The sequence below is a fragment of the Crocodylus siamensis genome, chromosome 4, assembly GCF_052110815.1.
Source record: "Crocodylus siamensis isolate JL-2025a chromosome 4, ASM5211081v1, whole genome shotgun sequence".
Lineage (NCBI taxonomy): Eukaryota > Metazoa > Chordata > Crocodylia > Crocodylidae > Crocodylus > Crocodylus siamensis.
The window spans coordinates 118713529-118735225 of record NC_143398.1 but is presented as its reverse complement, the minus strand read 5'-3'; the positions used below and the strand labels follow the sequence as shown (position 1 = coordinate 118735225).

General features: G+C 42.7%; 1 protein-coding gene across 1 annotated transcript in view; it reads right to left on the bottom strand.

Moving 5' to 3' along the window:
• PIK3C2G (phosphatidylinositol-4-phosphate 3-kinase catalytic subunit type 2 gamma) overlaps nt 1-20931 on the bottom strand; it is a 367788-nt gene extending 346857 nt beyond the window's left edge. The window contains exons 1-3 of the mRNA XM_090041603.1: nt 20293-20931; nt 10048-10130; nt 6873-7030 (exon numbers count right to left, since the gene is read on the bottom strand). Of these exons, the coding sequence (XP_089897729.1) occupies nt 6873-7030; nt 10048-10130; nt 20293-20931 (880 nt within the window). The remainder of the gene's footprint in view (nt 1-6872; nt 7031-10047; nt 10131-20292) is intronic.
• Nucleotides 20932-21697: the final 766 nt, after the last annotated feature.

Sequence of the window (21697 nt, the reverse complement as noted above, 5' to 3'; positions counted from 1 at the left end):
TCTTTTGCGGAGACTGAAACGTTCCAAGTCCCTTTCTTCATAGGGCCTTCTCTGCAGGACTCTAACCATATGAGTGGCCCTCTTCTGGACCCTCTCAAGGTTGTCCACAACCTTCTTGAATTGCAGCGCCCAGAATTGTATGCAGTACTCCAGCTGCGGCCTGACCAAGTGCCACAAAGAGGGGAAGCATCACTTCCCTGGACTTATTTGTTATGCAAAGTACGGTTAGCTTTGCTACTTACTTCTTCACATTGATGGCTCACATTCATCTTGGAGTCGACAATGACTCCAGGATCTCTTTCTGCCACTGTGCTGCTGGCAAGGTCATCCCCAGCCTACAGGTGTGTTGGTGATTCCCTCTCCTTAGGTGCAGCACCTTGCACTTGTCCTTGTTGAACTGCATCCTATTGTTCTCTTCCAACTTCTCTAACCTGTCCAGGTCCACCTGGATTTGGTTTCTTCCCATCACTGTGTTTCCTTTGCCCCATAGTTTGGTGTCATCTGTGAATTTGGACAGAGTGCTTTTCATGCCCTCATCCAGGTCACTGATGAAGATATTGAACAGCACTGGCCCAAGGACTGATCCTTGGGGGATGCCACTCCCCACATTTTTCGAAGTCGATACCAACCCATCCACCACCACTCTCTGCGTATGAGCCTTAAGCCAAGTTGTAGGGGTTTTTTTAAGTTTAATCCCTTCCAACAAGTCATATTTTGTCAATTACTCAAAGATCAATACAAATATAAAAAAACTGCAATCCAACCCTTCTCGCCATTGTTACCCCTGCCAAAAAAAAAAAAAACCCAAACAAAAAAACCAGATGTTGCGTCTGTTTTGCACCACAGTATGGATACATGACAGCAGTAAATTGGCTTAATTAGCCAGCTAAATAGAGTTTTAGGGGCAGCTTTGCCTCAAAACAGTCATGGCATGCAAGAGAATCTGGTCCAGATTTTTCAGGCTTGTTTTTTTTTTTTTTAAAGGTAGAACAATAAATCCCAAATTATTTTTCATGTGACTCTGAGGAAACAAATAAAAAAATTCTCAATGAAAAAAATACCAAAACAAACAAAAATAATGTCTTCAGTTTAAATGAAAAATAACATTTTTTGGGTTTCAGTTTTTTCTGAGAAAAAAAATCCAATGTCCACATCTTCATTAATGATGTGGACATTGGCATCAGAAGCGGAATGGCCAAGTTTGCCAACAACACCAAACTTCGGGGCAAAGCATCCACACCAGAAGACAGGCAAATGATCCAGGCTGACCTGGACAAGCTCAGCAAATGGGCGGATGAGAACCTGATGATGTTTAACACTGAAAAATGCAAGGTTCTCCACTTTGGGAAGAAAAGCCTGCAGCATTCTTATAGGCTTGGCAGTGGTACGCTAGCTAGCACTATGGAAGAAAGAGACTTGGGGGTCAACGTTGACCACAAGATGAACATGAGCCTACAATGCAATACTGTGGCTAGTAAAGTGACCAAAACGCTGGCTTTCATCCATAGATGCTTTTCAAGCAAATCCCGAGACGTTATTCTCACCCTGTACTCAGCCTTTCTGAGGCCGCAGCTGGAGTAATGCATCCAGTTTTGGGCTCCACAATTCAAAAAGGATGTGGAGAAGCTTGAGAGAGTCCAGAAAAGAGCCACATGCATAATCAGAGGTCAGGAAAATAGACCTTACGATGACAGGCTGAGAGCCATGAGGCTCTTTAGCCTGGAAAGCGCAAGCTTAGGGGTGATCTGACAGCCACCTATATGTTTATCTGGGGTGACCACCAGTATTTGGGGTAGCGTTTGTTCACCAGAGCTCCCCAAGGGATGACGAGGTCAAACGGTCATAAACTCCTGCAAGACCGTTTCAGGCTGGACATAAGGAAGAATTTCTTTACCGTCTGAGCCCCCAAGGTCTGGAACAGCCTGCCATCGGAGGTGGTTCAAGAACCTACATTGAACACCTTCAAGAGCAAATTGGATGCTTATCTTTGCTGGGAACCTATGACCACAGCTGACTTCCTGCCCTTTGGGCAGGGGGCTGGACTCGTTGATCTCCCGAGGTCCCTTCCAGCCCTAATGTCTATGAAATCTATGAAAAATGTTTCAGTGGAAACAAAGGGCATCTATATACCCCTGAGAGTGCTCCAACTCGCTGTACTTACAATGCGTCGGAGCAGACTAGATTAATTGCGTCTGCTGGCACATTGTAATTACTGTGCTCCAGCAGACTCCCACATCATCTGTATCAACATTCCTGCACTGAAAAATGGTGGTGGGGGCACTTTAAATAAAGTCATTCAACAATCTTTAGTTAAAGCACCCCCACTGCCATTTTTCATTGCGGGGATGCTGAAACACGTGACACTTCAGGCACTCTCATTAAAGTGGCTCTCGGGGCCAATCTAAATTGAAGCGCTCCCTCTCAGCATCTCCTGGAGCACATGTATAAATACCCCAAACTTCTCTGAGAAAAATTTCGTTTTAATTTAGATTTAATTTAAAAATATGTCCAGCCCTGGTTTGTTTACTTTAAATTTCTAGTCCAATAACCAGCTATAGTAATTTTTCATAGCTTGTTTAAAGTGTGAATTTCATTAATATTTGTTTCCCGAATAGATACACACAAAAACTAGAGAAACATACTCAGTAGTGTTGCATTACAATGATGGCACAGACTACAGGCAAGTGATTCACAAGCAGAGATACTGGTTTTCTCTGCTTAAAAATAGCAAATTCTCTGATTAAAAGCACAAAATCTGCATTTTTCTGTGATTAAAATGAAATGCCACTATGTATATATAGGTCTCAGCTGAATACAATATTTTATTGATATATTTACAATTTTAAATCAATATGGAAGCCTAACAGTACCTCAATCATTATAATAAAATAAATTCTAAATGCCTATATATTTTGGCATTTGATTTTGGTGTTTTTAATCAAAGAAAAAGCAGAACTCTCCCTGCCCCTTTTGGTCACCAGCATGCAGGCCCAGCTGCAGCTGTCCTACCACCCCACCCCCCCACCCGCACTTTGTGGCAGTTCTCATATACCAGTGCCCTGCCCCTGCCCCTCACTCCCAAGCCATAGGCTCCACAGCCCTGCTGGTGCCCCTCACTCCTCACCCATAGCTCCCTGGCCCTCCTGGTACCCCTTACTCCCCACATCCCAGCTCTACTGATGCCCCTCACTCCCAGCCGGCAGCTGCCCACCCCCTCCAGGTGCCCCTACTCCTAACCAACAGCTCCTTGTCCCAGCTACTGTCCCATACTGCCCAAACCACAGCTCACCACTCCTTCAGCCTTGCTGGTACCCCTCACTCATGACCTGCAGCCCCCTGGACCCCAGCAGTGCCCAGGCCCTGGCTGCCACTTGCAAGAGGCGGCAGTTGCTACAGCCAAAGCAGAGCACAGAGCCTGGCTCCCCCTCCTCCATGTTCCTGCACATGCTGCCACCAGTGGGCAGGAGATGCCAGGAGGTGCAGGTCACTGTGCCTTGCCACTCCACTCTGTCCTGCCATGCTGGGTCCTAACCACTAGGCCATGGAACCTCATGGGGGAGGGCAGCAGGGTGGGAAGCCCCAAACCTGCAGCAGGCAATCTGTATCTGCCCCTGCCCTATGCACAAAACTGTAGGGCACTTGCCCCTCATGCTCCCCCTCCCCCCTGAGAGTGTGCGCAATGGCAGGAAGCAAGCTCCCAGGCCACCCCCTAGATGAACCACCCATGGTTCTGTCCATTCACTGCCCAGGCCCTGCAGCCATGTATTCCTGCTCTGGCCCTGAGCCCCAGGACCCACATACCACCTTGGCTGGGCAGCACCCCCAGACCTAGCCCTGCCCATTCCCCTCCCTTTTTCCCTCCCTCACTGTGGAGCCTCAGTCCCCACTCCCCAGACTTACCTGGATGGAGCTGCAGCAGCTGCTCTCCACACTGCCTGGCTGCCATGTGCATGTGTGTGCACATAAGCATGTAATGCTCCCTGACTGACTGCCCTCGTCCTGCTCCCCCACATCCCCAAGCAGTCCCTTGCAAGCTGGAACTCTGCCAGCCTGAAGGGGGAAACCCACCATTAAAAGGATAAAATCTACATTTTTCTTCTTAAAAAGAGAAGATCCATGTTTTTCTCCTTAAAAGGAGAAAATCTGCATTTTTCCATGGTGAATGGAAAACCTAGATCCCTGTTCATAAAACAAAAAAAAAGGAAAATGTACTTGTGTCATACATATTAATTTATATTAGATGATGCTAAAAGAAGGAAAACAATGTTCTATGACTGATATTAAATGGGAAAGTCTTTAATTTAAAATGATATTAGACAACCCCATTTTAAGACCTTCAGTTTTAGACTTTTATGAGCTTGCATTCCCTAGATCTCTTATCCTTTCCTGATTCCTATATTTTCTATGTGATTTTAGACAATGTTTTCATTCCCACCTGTTAAATGGAGTGAAAGTGTTTATTTTCTCCAACCGTTTGAATGTTTATTTAGTTTGTGACCAAGTTTGGGGCAAGATCTATTTGTTCCTATGTTTTACCAAAGTGAGGACTTTTCGGTGTTGGTGACAGTGGGCATGAGTCTATATGAGATGTTTACCATGGAGTTGCCTAATTAGCTGTGCAGTAAACATCTTGACATCTACACATGTGACCCTATCCTGTTCTATCCAGCTATAGAGTTTTTTCATGCGCAGTAATGCATGTGGAGATGCTGACCTGGCTGGGCGGGGCATGGAGGGTTTTTCAGTGTGGAGGCTGCCTGCCCGTTAGCCCTGGACTGAAACACCCTCAGGTCCTAGCCAGGTCCTTTGTAGCACATTGCATCAGGTCAGAGAAGCCCTGGGCTGGCAGGCTTACCACCTGTGCCCCCTGCCAGCTGAGGTTACTCTGACCCTGCTCAGTGGGCTGCAGTGGATGCACGTGCTAGTGTGGTGCCTGGGAACAATAAACTCCGGCACAATATGTGCCAATTTATTGCTTTGAATTAATATGCATGTGTAGATGCACTCTTTGTAATCTAAACTATAATGAAGGCAAAAATGTATACCAAGATCCCTTCTAGAAAGTGAGATTTCTCCATTCAAGATCTTGGGAAAGGTGACCTCACCTGTGTTTTCTGTATCACAGCAGTTTATTAATGCTGAGTGTTAAATGATTGAGGTCTTGCCTTTGATTAAACCCTCTATAAAAATTCAAAATGTTGCCTACCTCCCTAAAACCCACTTGCCCAAGATGCGAATAGGATAAATCAAACTGCCTAGTACCAGTAAAAGTATAGTCAGGACTATGTTGCTTGGAGAATATATTAAAAAACTAACTCCTTGCAGCCCCAGAATTTTGTGTTCTCAGCATTCATCCCCAAAAAGAAACAAAATCCTATTGTTTTCCTGTTATGGCCAGATTGTTTCTTGATAAGGGATGTAAGAAGAGGGAAAAATCCAAAATGGTGTTCTCATTCATTTTCTTTGCAATTCTGTGGGTGCATCTACACATGAAATTAAGGTAGAGCAATACACTCTAGCACAGTTCATGCCAGAGTTAATAGCTCTGGGCACACCTACATGTGTGCCCAGGACAACAGCACCGAGTCAGGGCAGAGTAGCCCCAGGCTGGCAGAGGGCCCAGGGGGTCAGTGGTATGTCAGATTCTGGGTTGTGGCATCAGGCAGGAGGATGGCTGGGGCACAAGAGTGCTAAAATGTGGGGCTAGGCAGCAGGCATTCCCCATACCTTAGCACCCTTGTGTCTCAGTCAGTATCTGTTCTCATTTACATGCGTGTTTTACCACGTGCACATGTGTTTCACTCCAACAGTACAATCTTATGGGAAAGTTAATTAATTTAATGTGCCCTAATACTGGCACACATATAGATAGTGACACTTTACTGTGAAGTTAATTAGTCTCCTTGGCAGTAAAGTGTGTGTGTAGATGCATCCAGTGTTTCTTTACACTCAAAGTTGCCATAGTAAAATATATGGATTTGCATTTATTTATTCAAAGACATATCACAAATGATGGCAATGCTACCTTCCCCTCAGTAAGCCACTACCCTGACCTAGTGATCAAGAAGTGGGAGACTAATTCAGTGTATGTGTTCATTCAGGCTCTGATTCAGCATGGTACTTAACCATATAAGTAGTCCCATGACTCCTGTGGGATTACCTACAGCCCTTAGATTAGGCATGTATTTAAGTAAGTTTGGTCAATCAAAACTTTGACCCTTGGGCCTCCAATAAGTGGGCCAGTATAGGTGCCAGTTATAAGTTTTTAAAGAAGACACTGTGGGTGCAGTGTCTGCTTAACTGTACAGTAGACTAATCTGCTGCCGCGCTATTAGACTGCAGCAAACAAATTTTTGCCGCTGTAAGATAGTACTGCCAGGGACCAGATCCCTACCTGCTGCCTATTTGCACAACTCTTCTCTTTGGGCATTACCAGCCCCAGCTAGCCCCTCTGCTTCCTGATGCTATGACCTGGAGCCCAGGGATGCTCCACCTGGGGTCAAATTGCTGCAGTCCCAGGCACACTTGTAGACACTGTGCTTGGGAGACTAAGTCTGGCATGAACTGCACTGGAGTTTATCACGTCACACTAATTGAACGTGCAAATGCACCCTGTGAATAAGAATTGTAACATGCACATACAATTTTGTGTTTTGCTATTGAAGTATAATGTTACAGTTTATAGTGACTACATGAACATTTATAATTTCATTCAGACATTTTTGTCATTGGGGTGCTTGCTACAGTGAGTGCTTTGTTAATATACATCTTACAACAGAGTGTTACTAAGTATCTCATAGGATAACAGACACGTTTCTATGTGTTTCTGTAGTACCGTATCTTGGAAAGATAAGAAAATCCAAAGAGCTTACCATACGGTGTAAGATGCAGTGGCTGTGAGGAACAGTTTGTCAAAATGCTTATTCTCAACTTTGATTTACAAAGGATCTGGTTTGGGACCATTGTTGCAACACTCCAGATCTTCCCAGTGTTTTTCTTCAAGTCAAAAGCAGGACATGAATCTCGTATTCTGCAGACATATGAAGACATATGATAAGATTATTTTCAATTTTATGCATATCATTTCAGCTTTCCTGTCACATGAAGGAGACAAAACTACCATAAGATGCCAGTAACAATAGAATGGTTCAGCGTCGAGGAAACTAACTATATTTATATGTAGATTCAGAATATAATGGCAAGAGTAGGTTTTCTTCTGATACCTTGGTGAGATAACTGCTGCCTCTTCCATATTTTTCCAAGGTATTAGCTAAGACTGAATAAAAATGACTGAAAAATTTAAAAAATATTTCAAGAGAAGGGACACATTTTCTAAACAAAATTTCAGATACATACGCACAAGTTGTAATTTTTAACTCGCTTTGGGACAACACCTGGAACCTTCATCACCAAAAACATGAGCATTTCTAACTTAGGTTTAAGGAAAGCTCCTTTAGATGCTAATAAGTAAACTGTAAAAGCCATTGAGCTAGATCACTAACTGCCTCTGTTTCAGTCCTGGTGTGGCATTGGGTGCCATTTTCGTGGTGGAGCACGGTGGGCGCACCCATGCTTCTGATCGTCTGAGGGGCCCTAGAAAACCTCATGGCTATCATCTAAGGTTAAACGCACACCCTAAAGCAAATCCACTTTATCTTATCAACTGAAGTTTTCCAGTTCACTATTTAGCCAAATGCTTTAATAACTAAAATCAAATACTCTTTAGTAAGCACAACTGCATTCCTTTTTTTGTGCAAGCAGTGTTTTGTTGCTCATGCGCTGGCAGCACTTCATGTGGTCTTCAGTTACAGTTATTATTTGTGGTGTAGCTCTCTGTTATATAAAGCTCTTCATTATAAGGTTACTTCAGGGTTGGTTCCTAACTTGTTTAGACAGCAGTATTGTACTGTGTGCACATTCCTATAGCGTGGAAAGAAACCCTGGGCTTCCAATATTATAAGACAATGAAGAAGTATGTTATTTCCCATGAAAAGCCGGGGGCAGAATGGTTTACTGGTGTAACAGGAAATGAAGTCTGACAGCACCTTTAGTACAGGAGCTTGATGTATAGCAGTAACAAAAGTGATTACTGTACAAAGGCTGCTTTGGTGACCTATGTAAAAGTAGTGAGCAAGGTACACGTAAAAGAATTTCATGATTACAAGCTTCATCCTCTTAAGGTATCTCTGTGTAAAGGCCAATGATTGAATGAGTCTGGAGACCAACATACCCTCTCACTCTCCCAGGTTGACAGGACTGAGGAATATCTACATTGTTTGCTGAACAAGCTGCACCTGTTCTGTGTATAAAAAGATGACTTATTTCTGGTAATTTGGTATAGCATGATGCTTACTGCCATGAAGTGCAGCAAAGTAGCATGAAGTAAACTTGTGGTCTGCAGAAACTGAAGGAACTCTATACTTTGTAGCACAGAACCATGACATTGTCAAAAATGGCATGTTTTTCTGGTATCAAATTCACTTTAAACAGTATTCTGAAGCTACTGCTGGACGAACATTTGCTCTGTGTCCGCAATTGTACCAGGAAACTTGATAAAGGGTTTTGAAAACTGTTTTAAATTTGATATGTGTACAATGAAATGTTTCAATTATAGACTGCCACCTGTACAAATATTACCTAGAGAAAAACACAATGGGTTTCTATTTGAACTATAAGCTAGAACTGTAAGTTTGCATGACATGGAGTTTGAATTATCTATCTTGCCTCTGATTTATAAAACTTGCCAGTTACTGAGATTCATTGGGGACTTAGAAGAAGCTTGCTCACTAAGACTGAATGGGTTAGTTGTCTGCAAATCTATTTGAGATTTTTCGTCATCTTTTCTTTGACATGACATTTTCTCCTGAGGATACTTTCTCATTTGATACAAGAAAAACAAAGTTAAAAAAAAAGCCTGGGACTGACACACAAAACAAGTTGCACAAAGTAGAAGAGCTTGATTTGTATTAATCTTTCTAATACTGTAAATAAACACATTCATTCAGGAGAAAAAAAAATCAATACGGAGCTTTTCCTGTAATTGGACTGGAAAATTAAATGCAAGATGTTTGGACATAACAATCTGAGTAACTGACGGGAAGGTTTGTCACATGGAATATGCTTCCATGAATCTGATGTTATTAGGATTGAATTTAGATTTAGACTGATGAACAGTGGAAAAAAAAAAGATTGAGAACTCTGTACAGTGACATGTTTGGAAAAAGGGCACTCTTTTTGGAGCTGGAAGTATATTCAGCTGTTAATTTCAGGGAACACAATTTAGAAAGAAATGTTTGCACAGACAGTGTTTGACTAGTCTACAAAAAGCAGAATTGTTAAAGCTAAAATTATAATTTTCTTTCCACTTAAGTGTAAACGTGGGGAGGAAATAGTATTGGTTGTACCCTTAAAGACATCGTAATGAATACAAACAATGGGGCTGAACTGTATTTTCATAGTCAGTCTTACGTTTTGTATTACTTAATGTTCTTGGGTTTTGTATGAGCTTTCCTTTTTTTTTTTTTTCTTTTTAGAAAGAAAAACTGAAGAAGGTACAACAAATAGCAAAACTTCATTTCCCATCCATAGTAGCAAGTATAACTGCCAGTGGCAAATGATAATTGTACACAATTACAGAATGTGGCCAAATCAGAATTTTCCTTGAGTGGAATAAAAAGCAGTTCTGGTGTCAGGGAGGTCTCCTTCCACCAGATTTTAATGTTTGACTCCAAACTCCAGGGATGCTAAAACTGTTCAAAAGACACAATATGCCAGGAAATATATTTTAAGTTCAATACAGTGGAAAACATCAATGTTGAAGAGATCTGGTTATATATGTCAGTAACAAAGTGGAGGGATAGGAAGACAGACTTTTCTGAACTATACTTACTTGTCTATTTTAACCTCTAAAATGAAATTAAGAGTATTTTTACATTTTAAAAAGCTATTTGGAATTGTGATAGTATGAAGAAATGCAGGAATAATGATCTAATAAATGGAAGTAAGAGAAACTTCACACTTGGCTGAATAAAGTTTTTTATTACTTACTTCTTCACTGCACTGCAAAAGAAGGCTGTGCTTTCATTACTCCCTTGATCCACTTCAACCAGCTGGATTGACCAACCTGCAAGCTAAAAATATCAAAATTAAAACAAGATAAAAAGAGCTCACTTAATGTACATAAGAAGTACTGCATCATCATAGCATAGGGCCCTGATGTTGCAATAAATTCAATGAGGACTAACTTTCATTAGCATATTTCCATGGATTTAGACGGGGCTCCAAGACAGCAGAAATGATCCAATGGATTTCACTGGGCACATCTACATATGTCCCCATGGTGCCTTTGTTACTGTCATTTAATACTTCGTTTTGGAAATACTAAATGATGATGCAGTAACAGCTCATACTGTGCCACACGCGTGGCGCAGTTATTTTTAGCTGTTATGTTGCTGTAGCAATGTGCTGTACCTAGGGGGCACTTTGCTACAGTGATGTAGCTGCAGCATCACAGCCCTTGCCAGCAGATACTACGTCACCATAGCATCACGTGTAGAAGTGACCACTGAAATATACATGAGTTCTGGCAACTCAGGACATTATAATACAACCTGAATCCCACTAGCCATTAAGTCCCCCACTCTCCATTTGAAAAACATACGGAACATAATTTTTCTTCAGCATTTCCCACTGGTCAAAAACTGAAGTGAACTCTGAGAGCAAAAGCTGTAAGTTTAAAGATGTGAAAAGGACACACTGAAATTGCGTTGATTTTCAATGCTTAATTCCTCCCCTTCTTCCCTTGGAGGTTCAAGATTCCCCTGTCCAAATCCCTGCAACCATTCAATTAGCAACAGTAGGAACACAACCTATTCTGAGTGAGCATTAAAGCAGTGGCACATATATTTAGATATGAGAATAACAGTTTGAACTGTTGTTCTGGGCCACAGTGTCCTCCTGTATTGTTAATTGTATATTGCCTAGCTGCTATATTTCATATTACAGAGAGTGTTTTTTTCATATGATATATGCGAGAACTTAGAAACTTTGTGCCTGAAGAACTATTTATTCATATCCACCTGGAATGCAAGGCTTTGGAACAATTGTTGAAGGTAAAGAATAACTAAAGACAGAGTGATGTGAAAAATAGGATTAAATATGACATGAGCTTATCAGAGGCAGACTGTGGTTTCCTTCTTTGATATCTGTTTTTTTTAGACAAAGGGATTTTAGTAGATCTTTTTGGACTGCCCTAAAGCATTTGCCACACTGGAAATTATAAATTAAGCTGGAAAAGATGGGGGTAGTACAAAGAGCTTTATGGTGGGTAATGCACTGGATAATGGGGAGACCACAGTAGTTTATGCTGATAGAAGTCCTGTTGGAATGGAAGAAGGTTCACTTGTGAAGGGAATAAATCCCTCAAGATTCTGGGATGGATTTTCATTAATCATCTTGGCCAAAAGAGTAGGAAAATCCTAATGAAATGTCTTGATGACAGATGGAATATTATTCATGAAAAAAAAATCACACCAAAAAACTGGATGAATGCTAGACTGGAATAAGAGAAATGGAATGAAAGTTAATAATACTAATGTTAGGGTGACAATATTTGGATACAGAGAGCACTGGATTTGCAGATGAATAAAGGCTTTAACCTGTGGCCTAGCAAAAGCTGCTGACCACAAGGCAGAATGATAGCTAAGCCAGTCATTTGCTTATGCTAACTAACCATCTTAATTGTGTTAACCATTTTTCTGGAAAAAGCAGCAATTAAGCCTGTGTGCTGTGAACCAGCGAGGAACAAGATAAGATACAGGGGCCCAAAAAAGGTGGAATATGGTACAACCTGAGACAGAAAAATAGACTGGAATGTGAAAACCAACACGTAACTGGTAACGGAATCTGAAATGAACATATGCAAAAAGGTGAATGGTGATTGGTGAAGAAGCCTCCAGAAGTTTCCAAGTTTTGGTCAAAGTCCACCCATTGACTGAAGAGCAGGAGTCAAGGTCTTAGACATGCTCTCATAGCAAAAGACATATAAATGAGTAAAATGCATAGTCAATTTTACGCTAATGAAGCACACAGTAAAGAGGCGGAGCTTAAGATGGGAGAAGAAATGGGTAGAACAAAAGGAGGGTCAGGGTGGAATAAATGGTAATGAGTATAAACCAAAGTGTATAAATATGTGAAAAAAACTATTGTTCATTGATGCTCCCCATGTTCATAGACTGGGTATCTGTGAGGGAGCTCACCCGAAGCTGTCTCTATTCTGAATAAAGCTGTTGCGAGCAATGTGTACAAGTAACGTTTGCTCCCTGTCTGCTCTGGCTAATGAGTAGCAGGACTCATGAGTGACTGGATTGTCGTCTCCCTAGTCACTGGGTGCCGCAAGGAGTTGGGGGTCTAACAACTAAGAACGGGTTTATTAATTCGGGGACAAAGAATTTTTGCTGTAAGCTGTTTGTTTATTCTGAGCCAGGATATCAGAAAACTTCTTTATGCATCTTAGAACTTTTTATACTTCCTGCCAGAAAAGAACCTTACAACAATGGGTAAAATTCATTTATGCAAGAGAAGACACCAAGTAATGGGGTTGGACTGAGACTGTGTTATAAACAAGCCCAGGAATTAATGACCAGCACAAACTTTACCATGTATCTCACCAATGTGTGTGTGTTTTTGACCTTGTCCTCTCTAATATAAAGGGCCTTGTTACATATTAATTTTAGGTGGCTCCTGGAGTTCTTAACACTTAGGTTATCCACACATTAACACCTGAAACTAGTTTTAAGCAAACTTTAGGCAGCTTAAAGTTACTCCATTCAAGGGCAGGTTTATCTCTGATCCACATTAGCCAGCTACAGTGGCTGTTGAGGTACCTCATGAATAGGTACCTCCCGAGGCTGGGGGGCACAGTAAGTTCCTGCAGGAATCAAGTGTCAGCAGGGTTGGGGTGTGATGGCAGTGAGCAGGGAGCTCCCGTAGGCAGCTGCAGTGGTGGTGGTGGCAGGGGCAGGCCGAGTGGGGAGCTCCCTCAGGCAGCTGGGCAGTGTCAGCAGTGGTGGTGGGCCAAATGGGGAACTCCTGCAGATAGCCACGGTGGTGTTTGTGGAAGGGGGCAGGGGATGCCAAGTGATGAAAAATAGAGGACATAAAGGCATCCAGTTTCGGGTCAATAGAGGACAGAGGCCCAGAAAACTGTACAGTCATCTATAAAACTGGACAAATGGCCACTGAGAAGTGTGGCAGAGGCCACCTCTGTTTCTCCCCAAAAACTCTGCTCTGTGACAATTTGGTTAAGATGGGCCCTGAAAAGGGTACACACCTTACCCTATCTCTTTAGGTAACCTAAGCTGGATACATTCCTGAGGGAGGGGGGAAACCTGCTCCCTCCCTCTGCCTACGTGACTGGCATCACATACCTGGGTGAGGGGCTTGGGCTCCCTGGGGTGCTAGGAACTGCCAGTCTGCCCAGAAACTAGTGATGCATTTCAAATTGGTTGGCTGACAGCCAACATGTGCTGGCCTCCATTGGACCAGGTAAATGAGGTTATAAGGGCTATATAAGTTAAGTACTGCCCAGGAGGAGATGGGCAGCAGCCATGAGGAAGACTCAGAGAGAGAGAAGAGCTGAACCATCTGAAACTTGGTCTCTCTCTCAAAACTCATGATCAAGGAACTGCCTGCCTCCAGATGGAATCTCCACCTGCACCTGGATGATACTTGTGAGTAAGCTTCCTGAGATCTAACTAGATATATAGCTTGCAGTAACTCAGATGCGTGATGAAAGGCTACCCAGCCATGCCAGTTTGCTATATAGGATTTCTCTGATATTGCTGTACCCTGTACTCTATTCCAACCCTACCCCTTGTAACCAATAATGTTCTTTTTTGTACCTAGCATGGGAGACTTACTGGGTGTGGGTCTAGATCAGGCTTGTCCAACTTATGGCCCACGGGCTGCCATGTGGCCTTCCAAGCCGTTTTCTGGGGCCTGAGGTGCTGCGATGGGAAACAAAAGTAAACACTGTTTACTTTTGTTCCCACCCATTGTCCCTCCCCCAACCCCTCAGCAGCTTCCTAATGGGGGGGGAGGTGTCCTTTGGTGAGCCCACTGGGTGATAAAAAAGTTCATGATCCGGCCCCACATTCAAAAAGGCTGGAAATCTCTGATCAAAATTATGTCTTGGGGTCCCCTTGGTTTGGCTAAGAGAGACCACTACTTGTGCTTCTGACTGCGGTAAGCGCCCCCAAGTGCTTGAAGTCAGTCAAGTACCCTTGAGGGCTACTAGACCTGTGTTACCCAGGAGACGCAGAGCCAGAATCTAGCCTGGCCCTGGGTGGAGGCAGTTTTTACCTCAGGTTAGAGGGTGTGCTCCAGGAAGGGGGTCAGCCAGACCAGAGGTGCACCAGGGAGGCACTCGGAGCCTGGAAGGTGGTTGGGCACAGTGAGGTGGGTGGCTCAACGCAGGAGCACCTGCTACTGGCCCGCCAGTGGTGGCAGGGGCAGGCCAAGTGCAGAGCTCCCACAGGCAGCTGCGGCAGTGCCAGCAATGGTGGCAGCCCAAGTGGGGAGCTCCTGCAGGTAGCCACAGTGGTGTTTGTGTTGGGGGAGGGGGGTGCCAAGTGGTGAAAAATAGAGGACATAAAGGCATCCATTTTCATGTCAATAGAGGACAGAGTGCCAGAAAACTGGACTGTCCTGTATAAAAAATGGACAAATGGCCACTCTATACTCAGCTTGTGGCCACCCCACACAGATGATCTGCCCAAATTGCAGTCCTCCAGCATCCCAGGATGCAGTACTCCCTCCCCCACCCTCCTGTTCTGTCTGGACAAACTTTCCACCCCCCCTCTTAAAACTCTACTGCCCACAAGTTAGTTGTGGCACCAAGTCAACTCCCACTCCCCTCCCAGGGGTATGCCTTCCCACCTCCAAGGGTGCAACCCTGTGCAAACAGCCTGCAGAGCTTGGTTGCAGGGGATGGATGGGTCCCGGAATAGGGTCTAGTGGGGTTTGTGGGGAAAAATAAGGTATGGGGCTAGACTGGGTCCCCATGAGCCAGGGCTTCCTCCTGGAGCAGGGGCAGTAGCTCCCCAAAAAATGTCTTTCCTCACTACTCCTAGGCAGCAGAAAGCTAGGACTAATGGGGCTTAGTCCCCCCAAATGAATTTTGTGACAGCCAGCAACAACAGCAGCACCACAGTGCTGTTATCTTGCAGTGCCTGGCACCACTCAGCATTTAGCCAAGGCCAACACCTTACACATGCTGCCACAACCTGCTGCTGCACACTTACCAGCCCCCTGCCTCAGTCCCCCCCAGTAATATTTTCTTCTGCCACCTATGTGTCCTTCCAGCTACCCCAGGAAGTATGACCAGCACTCCTTACACTCCAATCCCAAATCCCAATTTATTAAAATGTTACTTCCTCTTTATTTCTTTTTCAATTATCTTTTTCAATTCTTTTTATTTTATCCTTCAGTGGCTGACTTCCTTCATTTCACCACCCTTCCCCCACCCCTATTTCCTTTGTACCTCCCATTTCATTACTCATCTCCATCCCTTTAACTATCTACCTCCCAGTTTCATCTTCCTGCCCCTTGCCCAACCCACACATCCCGACCTAGAGCAGAGATGGAATCTTGTCTTTAGTATTAGTCAGGCCTCTGTTCACCAGCTCTGTAGTGGCAAGTCACAGACATGTAAGTAGGGAACAATCAGAGAAGATTTTAAGCCTTAAGGGCAGACAGTCAAAAAGCCCAAGGCTAAACTAATTCAATTTTTGCAGGTTGGTCTAAGCTGCATAGATTGACCCAACAGACATTCATTTTTGATTCTGGAAATGCAGCCACGTATCTGCAGTGGCCTGGGCCAGAAGCTAGGGGGATGCTAGAGCACATTTACCTGCTTGGCTGGAGCAGACAGCTTGGGCCAAGGCTAGCCTACCCGCCTTGCAAGGGCATGGGGTGTGTGTGTGTGGGGGGGGGCGGGATATGCAAAGTACGTTGGGATGCTGGAAGACTGTAAGTTAATTTGAATCTGGAGGGGATCTGGGACAGAAGTTCAATAGACCAATTTAACCTAAATCAGCTAAGTCTGATACTACATCCATCCAGGTTTATCTTAAACCAATTTTAGACATTTTGAAAGTGGTTTATGTGCACCAAACTTCTGTTGTGTTACAGATCTAAACTCGCTTCTGATCACTTATACTGGTTTGTGTCATTTCTGCCCCTAGCCAAGGTGTAACCTCTCCAAACACTGATCAACATTTGAGGAGCTCAAAGTGCAATGTGTAACAAGGCTCAAATACTTCAGAATCCATGGTGATCCATCCTATCCAATGGGTGCACATTTAATTACCCTCATGTTTACATTCATTCTATTGCCTTGTTTACCTCTCTCATTAAATAAAAGGGCCATTTATTTAATGTAGTCTTCACCTATCAGCTCTCTTTCTTAAATTTCTCCTCTCTTTCTTTACATTTCTCTGTAACCATTAACCCTCAGCTTCTTTCATGCAGTTGTCAGAGCTTTAAGTTCTCTGGGGTTGAAGAACCATATGCTCTCATTTGTCTTCTTCCTGACATCCTCCTTTTGCTGTGGTACTTGATTCTCTCCATTCTTCTTTCTCCAGCACTGCTGAATCTTTCTAGCATTGTTCTCTTATTGCAAGCTACATCACACCAACCACAGTCTTGCCTTCTCTGCTCCTGTTCTCATGCTGCTTTGTCTCTCAGGTACAAATCTCATGACAGGGTCAACTTCTCTATTCATTCTCTTCTCATCTAGTTGTGCCATCTTTCTGGATGTACAACTCTACTTCTCCAACTTACATGTATCCTGTGCCCACAATACCAGCTGCCTTTTTCCTACCTTTTTTATGCTTCTGACCTTTCCCTTCTTTCACTTCTCTATCCACACAGGATTTTATTGATTTCTTTCAAGAGAAAAAATGAGAAATCACATAAAGTGTTCTTCCTTCTCCCTTTTCCATCATAAGTTCTTTCTTCTTATCCCCACATCAGATAAACTTTTGTTTATGTTTTTTATCTGCTGTCCTCTTCTAACATCCTCAACCCGTCTCACATCCTGACCTCCTTTCAACACCATTCTCAAGTCCATTTGATCTTTTCATTAATATCTCACTTTCTGTTGTTATTTTTTACTTTACAATACTTCCCCCTTTACAATACAATTCTTTAGTGTCTTCAATCTCAAAAAGAAAAATGTCTGAAGACTTCCAATGAGGTCCTTCCTACTCCTAAATAGCACCCAAGCTATATTCATGTCAGTTGAGAAATTGGTATGTCCTTTGGAGCAAGAGACAGATCACTCCAAACTCTGGACTCTTCAATAGGGTACAATACAGTGAGACAAAGTAAGAACAAGCGTGGTTAAATGCCTCATTACCTACTTACAACCTGGACAGGAAATCTGTGCCAAGTCTATTGCTGAGATACCAAGAATGGAAGGGGTAGCCTTACCTAATGATGTTTATATATTAATTACTGATATTCTCAAGAGTTGGAGTGATAATGTGAGGAAGGATATTTCATACTCCAATTTTTGGCTATATCCCTCCCAAGTATACACTTTGTGCAATAAAATATATCATCCACACAGCTCTTTGCCTTTGACTTTCTTTATCCCTTCTCCCTCCCCCACAGAAATTCTCTTAGTTTTAAATCCTTATCATTTGAGAGTGGGGAGGTATCACTCATTCAGGGCATTCTTGACATGATTTAACTCTCCAGGTTCCTTGGAACAGATTGTTCCAGTTCCCAGCCCCTGCACTCTCCCATCCCCCAAAGAATATGCAGATATTCAACTCAGACCATTTTACTGCCAGCAGACTCTTAAAGGAGTGTTATGATATTTATTCTTAAAAACTGTCACCTAATACTTATATAGTTATTGCAGTCTTTCTGGCTAAGGAGAAACAGATTTTCTGCAGCCTTTCAATGGTGACTGAGATGTACTTAAGCCAAAACCTGCAAACCCAGTCTGATTCTAACCTTTCCCAAGGTGGTGTGACCTGGACTATAAGAAAAGTAAACCCAATCCCCTAACATCTGATTCTACACTGTTCAGCTCTCCCATCTCCCACTGAAGACAAGAGGTGAACAGGTTCTACCAGGATCAAGCCCAAACTGTTTGAAAAGGGTCACTAATGATGAACTTCTCCTGACAGCCTTCTAGGTTAATACATATTTACTTCCTAGGGCTCCAGGCTGGGGCATCAGAAACAGACAATCAAATTTACTTTCCCTTTGTTTTAGGGTTTTTGATATCTTTGGTGTGTGCTTCAGGGTAAACTGAGGCTTTATTTTGATATGTATGTAGCAAAAATGTCCTGTCAGCTATTTCAGGATTTCCACAGTGTTTTAACATGTTCCCCATGGGGAAGATATAAAGGGGTGTGTCATTTCCCCTTTGCTAAGAAAAAGAAATATACCAGGTTCTGGAAAAGAAGGGGTCCACAAAAAAGAGAAGGAAAGATGAACCAGCAGAAAGAAAAAATGCAGCCCTGGGAAACAAGGGTATTAAAAAACCCTAAAGCCCTGAGTGGAGCAGTGAGCACTTGATAGAAGAAAACATAAAAGTTACAGGCAGGTCTCGCTTCAAAAAGACAGCTAAAGCTAAAGTGTATCAACAAGGGATCCAGCTTCTACAGCTACAGTAGATGTATTTATTTCAGAAATATACATACATAAATGCAAGCAGAACAGGGTCAAAACAGGTTATGTTGTGCCAAACCTCTCAGGAACAGGACAACTCAGCCAGACCAGCAATCTGGCTCCCCAGTGAAACAGTTTCAGCATATTCTGAGATTCAGTTAATACACCAGGTGGTATGCATTTTAGGGGTGTGCAAAATGAGCCCCATTCAATTTGGATTTGGCCCAAATCAAGGACAGTGATTCAGTTAATTGATTCTGATCACTGTTCCCAATTTGATTTGGCCGAATCCAAATCTGAAGATTCAATGCTGATCCAGAGTATGAGCAATTCAGCCATAGACACAGCTTCAAATATTTTTTCAAGGCATGGCTCATGAACTCTGAGATGGTAGGGTGGATGGAGCATCCCACAGGAACGGGGAGGGTAGGGTGGGGCCGTGCACAGTAGCAAACCCAGAAGTGGACCAGAAGTACTTCTGGTCTGCTTCCAGGTCTGCCTCCTCCCTCCCCCCCCGCCCCGGTGCCCTCCCATCTCAGCGATCAGCCGCAGGGGGACCCTGGGTGCCCCCCCAGACCCAGGAGGCACCAGTCACTGAGCCAGGGGGAATGCGGGGGGGGGCAGCATGCGCAGTATTCACAAACCATCTGGTACCTAGGGATATGTAGAAAACACATTTAAAGCTGTGGCTATGTCTGAATCATTCAATCTCTCTGAATCTCTCCAAATTGATTTGGAGGGTGCAGACTCAATTCAGAGAGAGATTCAGCCACCAAGCTGGGCTGGATCTCTACTGAATCAAATCAGTGACTGAAGCTTCGCACAGCCCTAATGGATTTGTTATGTACTTCTTTAAACAAACAAGGAAAGGTGGGAGATGGGAGGAAGGAAACACCCTACCATACTCTGTTCTACTGCTCCCTCTGCAGTAGTTACTATCCAATAACCCAAATAATATTAAAGGTCTAAAAGCACTTTAAGATTTACATTACAACCTGTTAGGCCCTGTCAGGCCATCATCTTCATCCTCATCTACTGTCATTCGGTGTGGTTCTATTGGAATCTGTAGGTTAATCCACTTTACACCAATGGAAGGGCTGGTCTCATTACTTTCAAATAAAAGTAAAAGATTTTATTTAATAGGGACATTGGGAGATATGGATCTAGACTGTTAAGTAAAAAATGAGTCAGAACACATATCCAGCCAATATAAAATCCCCATTAGACTGAGAGCTTCCTTCCCTTAAAAAAAATATTTATAGTCTGCTTGATACAATGTTCAAGATTTTTTTTTTTTTAGGGGGAGATTCCACAAATGTAAGTGAGGTTTGAAAGCATTCAAGATGTAAAAAAAAAAATTCTCAACTGATCACAAAGAAGCAGCAAGGTACTATTTGCTTGAGAATAGCTTCCTTTTTCACTTGTAAAAAACACTACAGGAAATTACTGCCAAGAAGAAAGAATAACAACAAGAAAAAACTGCCCAGTTTGTATTCTTTACTGTATTTTGGCCAAAACCAAAGCCCATTTCCATATACTAACACCGACAAGAGTGGGTGAATACACAAAGTTCAACATTTGGACAGAAACAAATTGTGCACATACCTCTTTGTTGTTTATAGAGTTTTCAGAGGTGCTGGGCCAGAGAGGGTCCAAGGTAAATCTTGTGGAAGAGTCTGTTAAGTAAGCTTCTCCATAGCTTACAGGGAAAGGACTCCTGGCATCCCCACTTCTATTGTTCTTTCCTTGTCCATTTGGATTATCACCTGAGAACATCAAATACTGACCATCTGTATGTTCAAAGCCTATATGAAAATTCAACTTGTTCTCATTTTCTTCCACAACTGAGCCAAATTCACCTCCAATTTGACTTGAGCTATTTCTTTTATATGCATCGTAGTTGTAGTATGTTTCGAGGGGATATGCTGGGTAGGAATCTTCAACACTGAAGTTATAACAGCCTGGTAACAAAGAAGGTCTGAAACCAACTGCTGGTGGTCCTGTGGTTTGTTGCCAAGGAGATACAGGACTTCCAAAGTAAAATTCACCAGGAACCCAAGGTTGATTTACTCCATAAAAATGCTGTTCTGCTGCATTTAAGTCAAATACTTTTGATGTGAAAAACTCATTTTCTTCAGGACCATGTGAATCTGATGTACCATAAAAGGACATTTCACTGCTGACTTCACCAGCTATATGATCCAGGCCTAGGCTGACTTGGCTAGCAGGAACAAAATGATACATGGAGTAAGATGTTTGCCCCTCATATTGTTCTTCATTTAACTCCTCTTGTGTCAAAGGCAGTTTCCAAGAGTGCGCCATAGCTGCTTCAATTTATGAATCTTGTTGGCACTTTGGGGAATTTTACCATAATCCCAAAGTCACAGTTGTTAGCATTGCATAATGTATGGTATTATTCACTGAAACAACAAATTAAGTCAAATTAAAAAAAATAATAATAATAATTCAATGTGTTGAAAATTGTACAAGTGACATTAATATTGGAGTGCTCTCCATAGATGATAAAGATATTCACTCTTGTACTAGATACTTGGTGACAAGACCCACCTAGCTATTACTAAATTCCTGAATAGAAATTACATCATCCTTAGAAATGTATAGGCTGAAATATCCATTTCAGCAGTTTCCAAAGATTTTTTTTTTTACATTTCTTCTTGTGGTTATTTTAAACTTAAATGGAACAATATAGTCAAGGATCTCATACCCTTTACAAAAACCTAGGCAGCTTCACAATATCACTGCAAGACTCACTAGTGTACAGCTCCCTACTGTGTCTTTGAAAGCTCTCACCTATTATACCAGTTTTATATAGGTGTATTTTGAGGCAAAGAGCTGAAGGTCATTCTGCGAGTCAATTAAAAAGTCAGCAATAAAATCAGTGTCCTTGACCCCAGAACTATTCTTTAAAAAATAAACACATGTACAATTTCAAATTATCATGTAAACCAAGATAAAATACCAGCAAGCCAAGGTAAGCCCCCCGCCTTCC